At 51.1% G+C, this 17,835-nt stretch overlaps 1 protein-coding gene across 2 annotated transcripts; it reads left to right on the forward strand.

Annotated features, from left to right (window-relative positions):
- The first annotated feature begins 505 nt into the window (after positions 1–505).
- topbp1 (DNA topoisomerase II binding protein 1) lies at positions 506–17,134 on the forward strand. Of its 2 annotated transcripts, none has more exons than XM_035414541.1 (28): positions 506–1,139; positions 1,776–1,868; positions 2,079–2,213; positions 2,559–2,702; positions 3,698–3,879; positions 4,839–5,032; positions 5,500–5,673; positions 5,817–5,983; positions 6,434–6,597; positions 7,008–7,261; positions 7,679–7,998; positions 8,518–8,690; positions 9,111–9,322; positions 9,692–9,990; positions 10,429–10,605; positions 10,988–11,100; positions 11,388–11,511; positions 12,065–12,223; positions 12,825–12,888; positions 13,216–13,420; positions 14,061–14,287; positions 14,834–14,982; positions 15,089–15,194; positions 15,307–15,470; positions 15,623–15,751; positions 15,890–15,982; positions 16,236–16,397; positions 16,841–17,134. In XM_035414541.1, the coding sequence occupies exons 2-28, from the start codon at positions 1,776–1,778 to the stop codon at positions 16,985–16,987; spliced, it is 4,530 nt and encodes a 1,509-aa protein (XP_035270432.1). In that variant the 5' UTR covers positions 506–1,139; the 3' UTR covers positions 16,988–17,134. The 2 variants fall into 2 exon arrangements, with proteins under 2 accessions (XP_035270432.1, XP_035270433.1); XM_035414542.1 differs by having other exon boundaries at positions 5,820–5,983.
- Positions 17,135–17,835: the final 701 nt, after the last annotated feature.

The raw sequence follows: 17,835 nt of genomic DNA on the forward strand, positions 1-17,835 counted from the left end.
CAACACACAGCTGGCCAAGAAACAACTGTGCAGCCAACTGTCCAATTAGTTTTGATTCCCAAAAATGGTGAACTGAATAAAACAGGATGTAATTCTGACAGGGTTCTCCCAATATAGGTCCCATCCATAGACCGTCCCATCAAATTAAAGCTTAGAGTCTGCACTTTAACCTTATATTCATTGTTTCATTCCAGATTCAATGTGCTGTATGGAGCCAAAACGAGAATTGTGTCACTGTCCAAATGCATACTTTTAACAATATATTTCACTTAGCAAATAACATGCAGTTGCTTAATGAAAGCAAAGTTTCAGAAATCCTGTGATATCGCCCAAGAATACATCACTCTTCTCGGGATTACCGCTGAAACGTTAGCCCCATGCACTGCATAAAAGTGGATGACTGTAAAACTGTGAACTCGTTCACAGCATCCTCATGATGCGGTTAACTGCTCACAGGCATACTCTAGTCACTAGTAAATTCACGTGCTGTGGACTGTAGCATGTCCAGGAACCACAGCTCTGCGCCATATCGTGGAACTGTTCTTTGACTGCGCGAGCTACCTGAAGTGTCCGCATTTATGCCTTGTTAACTTTATGACAAGGTTTAGATCGATACAACTTTATACAGCAAATTGTTACGATTTGCATTAAGATAACCAAAGAGCAGGTTAATTAAACAAAGGAGCAGAGAAAACGGGTTCTGTCTGAAACAATAACGTTAGCGGCACCATAGAGGACCCCACACACTCCAGCTTCCGTCTACCACTATTGGCGCGAATCTGAGAGAACCAAAACATAGGCTGAAATCTTTATACAGTCTATGGCTGAAACCAAATTTACGGGGCAAATAAATTCTTACTACATACGTGCAGTGTTCGCTATTTTAAGAACGAGCTATGTATTCAGCGAGGTAGATGACATAACTTTAATTCAGTGATGAATTCTGGCTACCAGGAGGCTTGTTTTCTGTCGTCATTGTCACGAATACTAGGTAGCTCCATGATGCTAGCTTGCAAATGTGAAGCGCGAGCTGTCAGCTGTATGCGTTAACTAGCTGGCTAGCTTGTAAATCTTAGACACATGAGTATATATATACAACGTATATTTCGAATGCTGTGTTTTGTATATTTTGGGAACTGGTAAGTCTGTTTACTTGTGTTTACCTGTTTATAGCTGAATTATTTTTCAGGATAACGTAAACTCGTTGCTAATTGGCTGAGCTAGTTCGGTCAGAAAATTTGAGGCAATTTAGACAAAGGTAGCGCTAACCTTAAGAAGTAATTTTTTGGTTAGATCACTTAACTTTACTAAACGCTTCAAGAGAACGTGAATGGCATGAATGTTTATTTTAGCTATGCTTTGACACAGCCAAAATACTTATGGTCTACCTCCTAGCTAGTTAGCCAAGTAGCCTACTCTAGATTGACGGTAACGAAGTGATGTTTTTTGTCTTGTACAAGGAGGCCGCATATGATTAGCAAGAAAGTTATAATACATATAATGTATACAGTATAATAATACAGTTTGCATAAGTTGAAGCGGTCTCGGAACCAAAGGTACTGAACATTCAACACTGAATATTTCAAGCTATAATTGTGCCTCACTAGATAGCCAGCTTGCAAGTGACCAAGATGCTGTCAGCTAGCTGCTTGTTTGTGATGTATTGACAGTAGTTTTTTTTTTTTTTGTTAATTCGTGCAGCTTCAGTATGAACATATTCAGTTGATTTTTTAATGCAGTGTTCTGATTCTCACGTTGTGACTTTCTTAATAAAGATGTCCAACATGGCAAGTGAAAAAGAGGGATTTGTCGTGAAGTTTGTTGAAACAAATCGGCGAAAATCTGAACTAGCAGTCAAGGCTTATGAGGTAAGAACCCTGCCTTTAGTGGTTTTAACGTAGCCTAATAAAGAAACTATATTGCCGAGTCTGGCGATATATTTCTCTATTCACTTCATAGACCCAACAAATACTAACTAAAGCATCGCTACGGCAGTAGTGAACATGTACATACATGCATACTTGCGTACATTCACAAGTTACAGTACTTGTACCAAGGCTGTCTCTCCCGTGTCCTAGGCCATCCTGGAGCTGCAGTCAGAAAAGTACCTCCAGACTGTGAATGAGGAGGCTGTGCTGCGTATGGAACACAATGATAAGTCTCTGTACATCTTCAGTAACTTCTCCAGTCCTGCCTTCTACCACTGCAAGAAGGTGTGTGCTCCTCACACTGCTGCTCACACGCAACACCGATGATTCCATGATTCCAAGCACTGCACAAGGATGTAAAAGTGGCTTATGTGCAGAGAAAGGATATTTGTAATGTCTTATTGTATTACTCCAACAATGGCCAATGACAAATATGTCTTTTTCTCCACTGGAAAATAATATAATATGCAAAAGGCTGTAATTCAACCACAGTGGTTGTATGGTTTTCTTCAGTCCATCTGTTTTTCCTGAAGATACCAGTCTTGGAATATGACTGCAGCTGCCTGTAATGATTTTTGACAGGTCTGATAATTAGAAATATCAAATGATTGTCTTTCTTTCCCTGCATAGCTGGGCTGCAGAGTGGTGAGCCCGCTGGTGGTTCTCTACTGCTTGCAGCTTCAGTGCTGTGTGCCCAAGGCAGAGGAGCCCGTCTACAACATGGCCATGGCCGACGTCACTGTCTCCTGCACCAACCTGGACAAGGAGGAGCGGGTGAGCTGCCGTTACTGTGTTCTCCTCACTGGCTGTATACACCTCAGCTAGATTTCATATGCTGAAACACTGGGGATAGTTTACATATTATTTCCCTTTCCCTTCAAACCTACCTTGTGAGCAGGTTTGGGCCTTGCACTGTCCTTAGTAGGCAAATCTTGTGTACCGAAACATTATTTCGAAAACAGCTGACGTTTCATGTTGTTTTATGTCGGGGGCGACATAGCTCAGGAGGTAAGACCGATTGTCTGGCAGTCGGAGGGTTGCCGGTTCAAACCCCGCCCTGGGCGTGTCGAAGTGTCCTTGAGCAAGACACCTAACCCCTAACTGCTCTGGCGAATGAGAGGCATCAATTGTAAAGCGCTTTGGATAAAAGCGCTATATAAATGCAGTTCATTTACCATTTACCATTCATCCCAATAATCGAACACGTGAACCACGGTTCATATGTTAGCACATAATTTTGTTTTTAGGAATCATACCGTTATTTCAGGGTTCTGTTACATCCCTAGTGCTTAAACAAGATTAGTTTGTACACAAAACAAGAGGAGCGTTGTTTGTTACTTGTTTTGTAATCAGAAACAAAATGAAAATGGTTCCTTAATTGTTTAGAAAGGAATCCTTGGAAACATGCTTCTAGTAATTTTGATGACTTGTTATCCTCAGCTCTTGAGGTCAGTGTCAGTTGTTATAAGTAAAAACTGTAGGGTTGTAAGTGCTTTATTTAGTGTGAAACCATGCGAAAGGCAAGGTTTACTCTAAAAGAGATCGTCACGCCATTTGGTGTCTGCTTCATGGGTCACCTGCGGTGTTCCTCTGGTCTCTCGGTCACACTTAGGATTTTTGGCTCCAGCGGGTCTCATTCCTGCGCATTTACACCACATCTTCAGCTGCGTGTGGTGAAAACGAGGCCGTCCCAGGGCAAGGTCTGTGACCGTGTGTGTGAGAGACAGTCCCGTTAAAGTGTCAGTGATGAAGTGCGTGTCCCTCACCAGGAGGAGGTGCTGGAGCTGGTGCAGCTGATGGGTGGCCGCGTGTCCCGGAATCTCAACGTGTTTGTCACACACCTGGTGGCGGGCATGGTGGGCAGCAAGAAGTACCTGGTGTCTGCCAGCTTGGGCAAGCCCATTCTGCTGCCCACTTGGGTCAAGGCCTGCTGGGAGAAGTCCCAGGACAGGTAACCGCGTCTCTGTCTTCACCACCATTTTGTACAGTTGGCTTGTATGAGCCTTCAGGTTTTGAAATGGTAAATATCCTCAGCATTTAGTGCAGTCTGCTTTCTGATACCCACAAATGTAGCTGCTTCTAAAATATTTATAACAAACACTGGTCTATTCCAAACACCAGTGATTTAAGCGAAAGAGCTTAAATGTGTGCCTGTTTATTTTTGAACATTCCCAGTCGGTCTTCAGTTTATTTCATTTGTTCATTGTTGTTCTTTAAAGTGGCCTTGGTGGTGTTGAGAGGGAGGGCAGCCGATGTTTCATGTTAAAAATGCTTATAAAGATGGTAGTGGATATTACTGTCTGGCTGTAGTGATGGAATAAGAGGGTGATAGTGGTACTTCTATATGACTGCAGTGATGGTATAAGAGCGCAATGGTCGATATTGTTATACGACTACAGCAGTAGTTACAAACTGTCAGGATGACCCACTGGTGGTTTTTGGGAGGGTTTGAGAAGTGTCTCAAGATAACTAGCATGGGAGGGTATTGTTTGCTCGTGTGTAACACACTTCCCATTGGCCATTACACCAGTCATCAGCTCTGAAGAATAAAAAACTGTTCCATCGTTTAAATTTGTGTCTGACTATGTTTTGACAAGGACAGCTGGTAGTCACTTAAGTGTGTGGTCAGCTCAGAAAGTCAGTGATGAAACTAGAGGGTGCTGCTGTAAGACTGTAGTGCCCTGTTACTCAAGTCACGGTCCTCATGGTCCAAGAACTGCTGGTTTTCCATGCTCCTTTTACCTGGAAGTCAGGTGTGGTTACAGTTTGGCCAATCAGTAACGCTAATTACCTGGGGGGAAAGAAAACCAGGGCCGGATTTGGATTTGGGGTCTGGATTTGAGTACCGGCGCTGCAGTGGTTGGATGATGTTGAAGCGGCCCTAAGGCTGAAAGGCCCTCTCTCGCTCAGCCTGTTCCGGCACACGGAGCTGCCCCTGGAGGAGCACCTGTGCCCCGTGCTGCACGGCTGCACCGTGTGCGTGACGGGGCTGTCCACCCAGGAGCGCAAGGAGGTGCAGCGGCTCTGCGAGGAGCACGGGGCCCGCTACACCGGCCAGCTCAAGATGAACGAGTGCACGCACCTCATCGTCAGCGAGCCCAAAGGTGCCCCTCTTCCTCCTCCTCCTCTCTGTACGCTGCCCTATGAGCTGATCCTGGACCGGCACGTATCTTACACTCAAAGTTTACAGGCATGCAAAATTACCCAGAGCCTTTCTTCTCACAGTTGTTCGCAATTTTCTTCTAAAAGTATAATATCAGGGTGTGACTGTAGTGCGCTGACTGGGGAGTCCCACCAGGGGAGGGAGGGGTTTTGTTTGCAGGGTTTTCTTGAGTTAGCACTGTATTAGCACCTCTATCCCATGGAGGCACAGTGGATCAAAGAGGTGATGGCTAACTGGATACCCTAAAATCAGAGTAAAAAAGACACAGACACATATTTTAAATGAAAATGCTTCTGTTGAGAAGCTGATGAAGATGTCGGTGCAGTGCAGCTTATTGGGACTGTGGTGTGAAAAGGCCAGTCAGGGTTGTAGTGTGATGGCTGTTTTAGTCCTTGTTTGCTTCTTCAGGTCAGAAGTACGAGTGCGCGAAGAAGTGGAACGTGTACTGCGTGTCCTTGAACTGGCTGCAGGACAGCATCGAGAAGGGCTACTGCCAGGACGAGAGCCGGTACCGGGTGGGCACCGGCAACCAGCAGCAGGGCCAGCCCAACACCTCCACCCCCACAGGCAACCGGAAAAACGGTGAGGCCCGGAAACATCTCGCTTTTCACGCACAGCCGGGCAGCCGACTAGAGTTTGCGTGCGGTTGGCGCAGTGAGGGGTCTGTGCTGACCCAGCTCACCCGCGGCGTTCGCCGTTGATCATGACCGCCTCTCTTCTTCCAGCAGCCACGCACGTGCTGGGCGTGAGCCAGATCTCCAACATCAGCCTGGTCTCCGCGAACGACACGGCCCAGACCACGGCCTCGGTCAGCTGCCTGGGGACGCCCAACGCCCTGGACGCCCTGGACACGACCGCCTGCCCGTCAGACGACCTGCTGGACGGCTGCAAGGTCAGTGCGGGCCGCAAGCCGCTGGGCGTATCGCTAGCCATCACCCATTCTTTTATAATCTAAAAAAATTCTGAATATTGTAGCTAAATTACTTATATTGGTTGGAGAGCGGCATTGGATTTCAGTTGATCCAGTGCCATTTAAGAGATAAATATGTCTGGATAAAAACGCCAGTTTAAATAACACACTGTGATGGGGACCGTTATGTGAAACTCTCATTCAGTTACTCCATAGAGAGATTATCCTTTGATTCGGAGATCCATATATGGGTAAAGGTTTCGCTCTGCATTACGTCAGACTTCTGAGGCCCATTTGAATGCAAGGCAGGGAAGGCCCACAATTAGAAACCTGGGATCGTTAGGAACAGCGCCCTCGGGGGGCGGAGCCTTTGTCACCGAACAGGGCCGGCCGTGTCTGACATCACCGTTTCCCCCCCCGGTCGCCGGGCAGCTCTTCCTCTGCGGGTTCTCTGGGAAGAAGCTGGAGAAGCTGCGGCGGCTGGTGAACGGCGCGGGCGGCCTGCGCTTCAACCAGCCCAGCGAGGACCTGACCCACGTCATCATGGGGGAGCCCGACCAGGACCTCAAGAGCTTCCTGTCCAAGGCCACGCACAGGTCAGAGCGCATCACATCTGTCAGGTCCCTCTGTGCTGCTGTTCAGGGGAGGAATATATCAGTCTCTGTTCGTCAGGCAACTGCAGTACACAGTTTTTAGAAATTGCTCAAGACTCATTTTTTAAGATCTTGCCTTCAACTAGCTTTTATTTGTTTTTTTTGTTTTTTTTTACTGCGTTTAAATGACATTTGCTTTTGTTCTAAGTGCTCTGAGCTACATTTTAATGTATGAAAGTTATTTTAATAATTAAATATTAGCAAGATGATTTTTGAAGGTTAACATCACTGGCCTCCTGAAAGCGAAGCTGAAATCAGTGCGCTTGTGTGGAGTTGTGTGGACCTGTAACGCGTGTGCGTGTGCGTGTGTGTGTGTTTGTGTTTGTGGTGCGGTTTGCTGTCTCTCTGACCAGGCCCCACGTGGTGACGGTTCAGTGGCTGCTGGACAGCTTCTCCAGGGGCTGCCTGCTCCCTGAGGAGGGCTACTTCCACCCCGCTTGCCTGCCCCCCACACCCGCCTCCCTGGAGATGCCCCTCCCCCGGGCCCCTCCCCCACGCCTCAGCTCCTCCTCCATGGCTCCTCCGGCCACCACCCCCAGCCCCGTCCAGAAGAGGAGGGCCGAGGAGGAGCTGCTGTCCCAGTACCAGGACCAGGACCAGACTGTGGGTAAGGGTCTCTGTTTTTACAGCCATAGCCTTGGCTCATATATGCACTGAGAGCATGAAGCATCAAAAGGTATCATTAACATTTTATTTATTTTAAGATTTAGCATTTTTTCATGACCTCTTTTCATAATTTAAGAATGCCATAGACAGTCTGTACTCTTGTTGATTTGCTGGCCCTATATGTTTACCAGACAGCCACCAGCCACCAAATATGTGGGTGTGGTCCGATGGCAGTTGTTTGAAACGCATGCGCAGAGACCGTAAACGTTGCTGTCTCTGTACATTGCTAACTCGCTGCGTGTTTGTACACACTTGTCGAAGTACACGCATTTCGAGCGCAAAAACAGCAGAGACGATGCTGTTGTCCTGCCAGCGTCTGTCACCGCGCAGTTCATATAATGGAGTCTTTCCCTCTTAGTGGAGCTTCCTCAGGCCGGCAGCAGAAGGCAGAGTACGCTAGCCCCCGAGCCGGAGCCCGCGGACCCCGACCCCGCGCCGCCGCCGCCGCAGGACTCCACCCTCCAGGGCCCGGAGGACGGGGCTCTGTTCCAGGGGAAGCGCTTCCTGCTGGCGGGCTTCTCGACGGAGGCAGAGGCCCAGCTGTCCGTGCTGGTGCTGGAGAACGGCGGGAAGGTGCTGGGCAGGAGCACGCGGGCGGTGGCGCACTACGCCGTCGTGCCTCTGCTGGGCTGCGAGGTGGAGGCCACCGTGGGCGAGGTCGCCACGGACACCTGGCTGGTGAGGGCGGGGCGCGTGCTGGTAGACTCGGCTAGGTCTGTTTGCGCTACGTTACGGCACTCACAGGATTATTCCAGCTCTCCAGCATCCAGCTCAGGGGTGTCAAACTGTCCTGGAGGGCTGCAGTGTCGGCTGGTTTTTGGTGTGTTTCAGCACAAGTGATTTATTTAAGTCATTGATTGGGGCTAAAGAGTCCACACACTTTGTCCTCAAGGCCTTAATTGGCTGCTGATGAAAGGAAATCGCTAATGGGAGGGCTGGAGTTTGACACCGCTGGTCTAGCATAAAGCTGAGAGAGCCTAAGTATCGGTTCTGTATCCTCTGTGACCACAGATAGAACAGATGCATTCAAGGTTGGATCATTTAAGAGTTATGTAAGTCCAACTTTAAAATGGACTTTTGGAAAACGGCGAGATGTTTAAAATGTTGAAATCAAAAGCCGCTTAGCGCTGTATTAATGTAGAGCGGACGCCTGCGGGGGGTGTGAGGGCTAACGCAGTGTGGCGTCGCCCCGCGCAGGCCCTGTGCGTGGAGCAGCAGCGCGTGCTGGAGCTGCACTCCCACCCCCTCTTCACCCCGCTGGCCGTGCAGGAGGGCAGCGCCCCGCTCACCGGCTGCGTGCTCTCCTTCAGCCAGTTCACCGGCGCCGAGCGCGAGTCCCTCGTCCTGCTGGCCAAGCACCTGGGAGCCAGGTGAGCCGCCCCCCCCCCCCCCCGCTGCCTGCCACCGCCTGCCTGTCTCACCCAGCAGCTTTCAGCACTGGCCCACTAAATATCCATGTGAAGTCATATTCAAGAATGTACCCAGCCACTGCATTCAAAACTAGCTTAGTGTGTGCAATCATGGAAAACTGATGAAAAAATGGGCAGGGATCACTCACAAAGAGGCAGAATAGAAACTCACTGACGGAGGCTTAAATTTCAAAGCGTCTACTGATTCAGGCTGATAAATGAAAAATGAATGAAGAGTAAATGACACGTCTATGGTTTGGCTGAGAAATTGCAAGTCACCCTGGCCAAGAGCAAGTGTTGAGTGAATTACAGTGCATGTATTGAGAAGCTTTGTTTGCCGTTAGCCGTTAGCTCCTAGCTGTGCTTGGTTTCCCCTCTCAGTGTGCAGGACTACTTTGTGCGGACGGAGAACCAGCGCAAGGGCATGCTGGCCAGCACTCACCTGGTCCTGCAGACCCCGGAGGGCACCAAGTACCAGGCCGCGCAGAAGTGGGGGCTGCCCGCCGTCACCATGCGCTGGGTGCTGGAGTCGGCCAGAAGGGGGCGCCGGCCGGACGAGGCTCGCTTCCTCGTGGACCTCCCTCCCTCTCCAGGTCAGGCACGGGGGAGCAGTGAGGTCATTCCTGTAGTCTTCCCCTGCATTCTGGCACGATTTCAGTGGGTGTGTCTGTTCACGGTGTGTGATGGGGCTGTCTGTCAGCATTGACGCTGTGAAGTGGGCATTTTAACTCTGAAAGTGTGAAACTGTGTGTGGGTTTGTGTGTGTATCCTTGGGTGTGTGTGTGCGCGTGTGTATGTATGCTTGTGTGTATGCAGGCGAGTGTGTCCTTGGCTGTGTGTGTAGTGTGTAGTGTATGCAGGTGAGTGTATCCATGGCTGCGTGAGTGCGTGCGTACGTACCCGTGTGTGTATCTTTGCATTTGTGTTGGGTTGACTCCCGCCCTCCCCTCATATCTCCTCAGAGAGGGAGGAAGAGAGCTTTGTGATGGGCTCCCAGAGGATCCCCGAGCTCCTGCCCCGCGCCCCCCTGGAGCTCCCCCTGCTGGGCCCGCAGTGCGGGGCCGGCGTCACCCCACTGGACGTGGGCCGCTTCCAGAGCAAGGCCTTCCGCTCGGCGCTGGGACAGGGCCCGCAGCCAGGGGGCGCTACCCCAGGGCAGGAGGGCAAGAGCACGCCCTGCAGAGAGCCCTCCCTGCAGCTGGACACGCCCTCTCGCTTCCTGTGCCGAAACAAGCTTTACGCCCCCGTCTTCAACGTCAAGGTGAACGTCCATTTAAAATCTGAAATGGATTTCAGCTGCCTTTGACAAGGCCCTGAGACGCTGTAGATTAAGTAATGAAGTGGATCCTGGGTTTTCAATAAGGGGTACGTGGCCTGCTGGGGGTCCTTGGAGGTACTGTAGGGGGTGCCTGGCCAGACATGATATGCAATGACTACATATTGATTTGAAAATATATTTTTTCAAATAAATTTTAAATATAACCCTTTTTAAGTCATGATTCGGGTCTCCTGGATGCCTTTGAGCCTGGGTGGGTGTCCCCAGATCAGAAATTGTTTTGAAACCACTGATGTAGATGATGATTTATTTTCCACTGTGTTTTCTTGATGTGCCTTTATTTTTTTTTACTTATTCTGAAACCAAAACTGGCGAAGCCCCTTGTTCCAGGATGTGTGGTTCAAGCTGCGGTTTTGTGTGCAGGACGCGCTGGCTGCCCTGGAGACGCCAGGGAGTCGAGGGGTCGCGACCCCGCTGACAGAGGTCGTCGAGAGGAACCTGCAGGTTGCCCTGGCCAACAGCGCCCGCGGCAACAACGCCGACCTGGCTGCCCTCACTGCCAGCCCTCAGCTGAGCAGGAAGACAGAGCCAGAACGCACGGTACGTTATCTCCCACCCAGACGTGCCTCACACACAGCACCACAGATTGTCACTCGTGGGATCTTTCACACAAATATCACATACTCGCATAGCACAGCAGGATGTCACTCACTCTGACACTCACTCACTCTCTCTCTCACAGTTGCACACACACTCGCACAGCTCACTCTCAAACTCTTACACACTCTTTTATGCACCTGAGGTGTAGAAGCATTATATTCAGGTATTTATTGTCCACACTCAAACCAGTGAGCCAAATCCAACAAGGAACAGCTTGGTCAATATGGCCATCCCTGCTGTTCTGCAAGCCTGTGGAGTGTACACAGCTGGTGCGCTTGTTTCTCTGGGGCAGGTCTGTGCGTAATGTGGGTGTGGTTTGTAGGTAGCAGAGGAGCCCGCCCTCCTGGTCGGCGTGGTGATCTGCGTCAGCAAGAAGCTGAGCAGGAAGCAGAGCGAGCTGAACGCCATCGCGGCCTCGCTGGGCGCGGAGTTCAGGTGGGGCCCTCTCTCATGCAGTTCACCTGCAGCAGGCGCCTCCTTCATTCAGGACCGTGTGTGTCACATGTACATGTGCGTCCTAATGGCTTTCATGCTTTAATGTTATACGTAGCAGAGTCTTTGTTCAGTTCATGCCAGTGTGACTCTGTTAAGCTAACTGAAAAGCTGGTTTTATTATCATTATTATTATTATTTTTGAATGAATGACCCTTCCCCTTCCATGTGCGGAGCGTCTCTGTTGTGCTGAGTGACGGTGCTGCAGCTGCTGTTCTGCTCTCTCTCAGGTGGTCCTGCGATGACTCGGTGACACACTACATATACCAGGGGCGTGCGGGGGACAGCAGCCGGGAGTACCGCGCGGTGAAGGAGAGAGGCCTGCACGTGGTCTCTCAGCACTGGCTGCAGGCGGTACGTAGTCGGCCATCGGCTGCACCGTCCAATGTAGCGGGCGGCTAATGGAAGCTTTGCACACAAGCGCTCCCGCTGGAGAGGGTGGCCTTCGATTACACAGGCTGTACCACCGCCAGTCTGTCTCTGCAGTGTCGAACGCCAGCATTTACATACGTGTCAGTGTGGTGTGACGTGTGTCAGTTTTGGTGAGCTTTAGCTTCAGTTCTCAGCTTCAGTCTTACAGTACTTACACCAATGCACACGTTCTTGAACTTGTTCTTGTGTGAAATATTAGCGGTGTGTGTTACCTTAAACAGTGCAGATATTAGGGCCCACGGAATTGTTCTCCAAAAGCTTAACCTAGAGTATTTTCCCCACAAAAAATTACATGTGACATTCAGTACAACTGTGATGGATATAAAGAATACAAGTTGTGTGTTGTAATTATAGGGGCTTAATGACTGCTGAGGGTTACAGCAGCACAGATTACAGTCATTTATGTGGTCGTGCGGCTCAGAACAGAGAAACGGCGAGTTGTATCTGCATAGACCTCGTTGTCTTTGTGAGGCAGTGTGCGGACGAGCAGAGGCGCGTGTCCGAGTCCCTCTACCCCTTCACCTACAACCCCAAGATGAGCCTGAACCTGAGCCAGGTGCCCAGCAGCACGCAGAGGTCCCCCCCGCTGGCCCGCCCGCAGCCCCTGGACCTCACCGAGGCTCTGGAAGACAAGGTACGCATCAACCCCCCCCCCCCCCTCCCCCCCCCCACGAGGGCCTCCTGTCCCAGCGTCGCGCTGGAAATGGCCTCGCGTCAGGAATGAAATCATCAATGTTCCAATGAGGTGGCAGTCTGGGCTTCTGAGGTCCGCCAGTCGCCCTGATCTAATGGAGCCTGAGGGGTGAAGCATTGAAAAGCGTTAGGAATGTAAAGTGGCTGGAACAGTTTCTTTGTGATACGCAAGGCTGACAAGCTTCTGTATAGGTGTCAGCAACAATATGGGGGCCATGCAACTCTGGCACTGTAGAGTCTTAACTGAAGCTGCCCATAGCTGCTGTGAAGTGTGTTTATGGCGGTAGCCTTGAAGTGGAGCTCAGGTGCTCCCTAGTAAACAAGTTTATTCTCTGTGATGACAAAAGGAAGAAAGCAGCGGTTGAGTGCGTCCGCTGTGGTACGGCTGAGTGTCTTTATGTGTTCCGCCATGCCTGCCAAGCCCACAGCTCGTAACGTTCCGATCCCTGGTCCCGAGCTCGCCTCTCATCCCTGCCGAGCGCCGGGTGGCTCTTTAATAGAGCCGTATAGTACCAACACCTGTGTTCTCTCTGTCTCCTCAGTCCCTGTCTGCGAATGGAGAGCCTGAGAACGAGGTGACTGCTCATAACAGCACAGAACAGAGAGGTACACCTTCGCCCTCGTTACGGCTCGCCGACGTGTTCTCTGACGGCATTCACTTGATAAACGTATCTTTGAAATACCAGGCTTCCTCGGAGCTGTAAATTGCCATGAACAGTTCATGAATTAATGATGTTTGTATATTTGATGAATACCATTTATTGCAGGAGCTGCAATAGGTGGAAAAGGATTTAAAATGTCCAAAGCACTTTTCTCAGAGCTAATCCACCTGACGCTTGAACCTGAAATACCGGGGCAGTAAATGTGCTGCTCTAGCCTCTAGCTGCTAACCGCTTCATCACAGTCTCTCATTTGCTCCCGCTGTCCCCTCAGACCTGGCCCAAGCCCTGGAGATGAGGGAGAGCCTTCAGCGGCAGCTGCAGGAGATCATGTCGGCCACCACGCTCTCCAACGGGAGGCGCGCTTCGGCGCGGCTCTCCAGGCTCGGGTCCGGGGGCTCGGACTCCCGCCCCCTCACCCCCGACAGCGCGGGTCGGGCTGGGTGGTCGGGGAGGAGCCGCACCCTGGAGGCGCTGCGGTACGACCAACAGAAACGACCTCTGACCTTCAGTTTTTCATACATGTCCAGTAAACCACACACAAGCCCTCTTAATGTCACCCTTGCTGTACAGTGTTGGGATTTCTTTAATGACATTCATTCAGCAGGGATTATATTACATTATATTAAACTCACTTAGCAGGGGTTTTATTGCATTACGTTGTACTCATTTTGCGGGGATTATATTATATCATACCATGGTCTGGGTGAATACTTGATTCTGATTGGCAGGAAGGTGTGCATTAATAACAAGTAGTTCAGGTCAAGTTTAATTACAGTTCTAAATTCATACACTGCCTGGTCAGCTTACCAACTTATGTAACCATAGCAACCATGCTGAAACGGTACCAAGCCTAGTAAACAACTTTGAAAGTAGCTTGTACCAGCAAAAAAGATTATATTTTGAGAAATTAGTATTGAAAAATATTAAGAACCCCTCCTTATATTTCAATCTTTGGCAAATGACCATGATATAAGTGGAATAATCAGCTCTGTGCTGTCCTCTTCGGGTGGTGCTTTGACACCACATTGTGAGTTAAAACGCTTTAATGCACACCTCGGAGTCGACCTAAAGCCCCCGCTGCACCCCCACCCCCCCCCCCCCCCCCCCCCCCCGCAGGCTCTCTCGGCAGGTGCCTCCGGACGCCAACACGGAGCCGTCGCAGAGCGAGCAGATCGTGTGGGACGACCCCACGGCCCGGGAGGAGCGCGCCAAGCTGGCCGACAACCTGCAGTGGCCCGGCAGCCCGTCCCAGCACTCGGACCCGCTGCCCCTGCCCGGCCCCGCCGCGCCCGCCAGCCTCCAGACCAGGGACTCCATGACCGACTCGGAGCTGGTGGAGATGGGTGAGTGGGCTCGGGCCGGTGGGTAATTTGTCGCTGTAATGTGGGATACAGCTGCTATTCCAGAATCACCTGCAGTGCCATCATGTACCATCCGGGACAGATCCACAAATTATTGGTGGAGGGAAAAAAATATGAGAATGCCCCCCCCCCCTTTGTGCACGCACACACATACACACACACACACACAAACACATCCCACCTTGTGGGGCCATCTGGACCTGCTAGAGCCTGGGAACACTTTCCCTTTTACTCCCCTTTAACTCCTCCCCTCTATACCACTAGGATTTTTTTTTTATTAAGCAAGTTTTAGGACACTACAATTTTACAGCTCACAATTGTTTTGCTTTTGTCCTATTAGGAGTGTAGCTGAGTCCAGCATTATGCTGCTCGGTGGTTTGGTTGTCTGTGTTTCAGATGTTGATATGTGGATAGTGTCTGATTGGTTTGTGGTGATAGGCCTGCTGTAATGCATTTGTTATGCATGGGTTATGGGATCACATTCGCATCCTGCAAATGACTCTCCTCTCTGGCGCCCCCGTCCCGCAGCGGCCTGCGACGTCATCGACGAGCACATGGGGAGGAAGCCCACGCCGCCCCCCGGGGAGGAGGCTGAGCCCCGGGTCCTCACCCCCCAGGCCCCCAGCATCGCCTTCCCCATCGCCAACCCCCTCGTCCCTCCCCAGCCCCAGCCACAGGTAGGCCGCGGCTCGTTTCCCCAGGAGCCTGCTCACGCCGCTCGCCTGTCCGCGCCTCCTGTCTCCGCTCGCACTGGCACTAAAGCTGCAGTTTCTCCTCCTGCAGGAAGAGGGCGAGAGCGAGGCGGACGCCGCGGAGCCGCCCAGATTCCAGCTGTCCTCCCTCAGCGCCCAGGAGCGCATCGACTACAGCCAGCTGATAGAAGAGCTGGGTGAGCCTCTTAAGCCCCTCCCCCTCACACAGTCCACTCTTGTGGGCGTGCACGCGAGCAGCTGATTGACAGCTTGTCCCTCCCATCTGTCTCCCCCCCCCCCCCCTCGTAGGAGGAGTGGTCCTGGACAAGCAGTGCTTCGACCCCAGCTGCTCCCACATCATAGTGGGCCATCCGCTCCGCAACGAGAAGTACCTGGCCGCCATGGCCGCCGGGAAGTGGATCCTGCACCGCTCCTACCTGGAGGCCTGCCGCGCCGTCGGGCACTTCGTTCCGGTGAGGCCACAGCCCCGCCTCCCCCACCCCCCCCTTCCGCACGTGTGCGTCTTCATCTCTGAGCTTAGCACTAGCTTTCTCGTTAGCAGCGGCTAAGGGTTTATTACAGTAGCACCATACAGTCCCTTTCTTCACTTCCCTGCGTGTTTCAGGAGGAGGACTACGAGTGGGGCAGCAGCTGCATCCTGGAGGCCCTGCCCAACATCAACCTCCAGCAGCGCAAGCTGGCGCTGGCTGCCCTCAGGTGGAGGAGGTCCCTGCAGGGCCAGCAGGGGCGAGAGGTACGCCCGCCGCTCCTGTGCGTTCCATCGGCAGCAAAGGCATGGCGCCTGAGGGGCGCGGCCCCCACGGCCCGCCGCCTGCGCGGTCACGTCACGGTGCGTGCGCTGCCCTGTGCTAACGCCTCCGTGTCCCCACAGCAGGGAGCCTTTAGCGGCTGGAGGGTGATGCTGAATATCGACCAGGCCAGGGAGGCGGGATTCCGGCGGCTGCTGCAGTCTGGCGGCGCCAAGGTGAGGGCGACTCCGCCTCTGCCCCCGTCTCCACCCGTCTCTCGGCCCCCAGCAGAGTTGCATGAAATGCACCATGTAGTTTGGCGTTTGCAAACACACAGTTCTGTTATGCTGTTGTAATTCCATGAAAAGGGTAATGTTTTTGTTTTCCGGTTGCGTATTTCCTCGCACTAAACCCCATTGTGAGGAAATCCCTTCTCAGTGCCTTCAGCTCTGGAGTAAAACTGGCCCGTGTTCCCGCCCCTTTCTTTAGGTGTTCCCGAGCCCCTCCCCCGCCCTCTACAAGGACACTACGCACCTGTTTGCAGACTTCAGCCAGCTGAAGCCGGGGGACTTCCGGGTGGACGTGCAGGAGGCCGCAGCCCAGGGGGTGAAGTGCCTGAAGCCTGAGTACATAGCCGTCTACCTGATGCAGGTGAGGGGGGGGGGGATTGAAGGGAGTCTACCAGGGGCAAATGCGATGAGAGTGCTTGATTTTTAATTCATTATTTGGTATATGCAACAGAGATGTAACTCAGGAGGTGGGGAAATAGCAGAGGTGCACGTAAAAACGTGGACATCGATTGCAAAGAACCTGAAGTGTGATCGGTTCAGAATTTCAGGCAGCCCACAAATATATTTCTGGCTAAATACTCCCCTCAGGCGCAATACAAATCTTTACTTTTTTCTGACAACTTAAAAATGAAAAAATGTCAGGCTCGGTTGAAATATACATGTTAGGTAAACTTAGAACTTTTGTAGATATTTTTTGTAAATAAAGCAAAAAGACCTGCAGAGAGAGCAGTCTGTACGCACGCCTGCACTGTCCCCCAGTACACGTTCTGTAACGGATCCCCCTGCATGCTGCGTCCCCTCCAGGAGCCGTCCCCCGCAGTGGAGCTGTACTGTCTGCCAGGAGCGGCGCCAGACCTGCCTAACGACGCGCTCGGCAACCAGGCCACGCCGTCGCGCAAGCGCAGGGCTTCTGGGGACTCGTCTACGCTGAAGAAGAGCAGGCTCCACTGAGCCCTCGCACTGCGCTCTGCAACCCCACAGCCTCCAGCCTCCTGTACAAAGAACTCTTAACTGTCCTTATGGAAAAAATGAAATCTGTAATTAAAATTTTTATGTTTTTGCTATTACACGAGAAATAAAATGGACCGTAAATACGAAGTTGTTGTTGTGTAGTAGTACTCGTGTGCACTGAATTACAATCAAAGTCAATACCGACAGTGGGCTGATTATAGCCACTTAACGGGACCTTTTATTTGACCTTTGGTACAAGTGCAATTTGCAATTTTTCAAGCTGACATTTTGATGAATGCCATGGATTGCGTGAATGTGATGGTGTGTCTCAGATGTGACATTGGATCTGTACAATTTGACTGCAGGGAGTCGGGGATTAAGCTGAGGGAAAATACCTTCTGCTTTACCTTTCATGTGGCTCTTCCTGTGCCTGCGATGGAATATACACCAGCAAACTGCGACAGTGTTGCACTGTCACATCTTCTCAGCTAGGGGGACACCTACATGCATGTCACCCTGACTGTCATTGCACTAATGACATGTAATGGGCTCTCTTCAACAATGAGGTCAGACCTGTTTATATGGGCTTGGATCCTCAGCGGAAGCTTAATTAAATTCGTATGTGTGAGTGGTTCAGTTTTAGTAATGTATTTCTAATTCCGTCCATTAATCCCATTACAGTGATTACACTCTTGAGAGATGTGGTACTTCATAATTATTGGTCGTCTTGCCATTTTACTGTTAATTTGCGGTATTGAGACGGTGGTAGATTTTAGCAGCCTGCTGTAATGTGATGCATTACCCTTACTGTCTCAACTTAAAGGTGCCGTATTTCTCATATATTGGAT

Source organism: Anguilla anguilla, chromosome 4, assembly GCF_013347855.1.
Source record: "Anguilla anguilla isolate fAngAng1 chromosome 4, fAngAng1.pri, whole genome shotgun sequence".
NCBI classification, from domain to species: Eukaryota; Metazoa; Chordata; class Actinopteri; order Anguilliformes; family Anguillidae; genus Anguilla; species Anguilla anguilla.

Coding starts and splice junctions, on each gene's coding strand:
- topbp1 (XM_035414541.1), top strand. CDS start 1,776: ATGTCCAACATGGCAAGTGAAAAAGAGGGATTTGTCGTGAAGTTTGTT. Junction 2,214..2,558: donor CCTTCTACCACTGCAAGAAG/GTGTGTGCTCCT, acceptor TTCCCTGCATAG/CTGGGCTGCAGAGTGGTGAG. Junction 5,984..6,433: donor ACCTGCTGGACGGCTGCAAG/GTCAGTGCGGGC, acceptor GTCGCCGGGCAG/CTCTTCCTCTGCGGGTTCTC.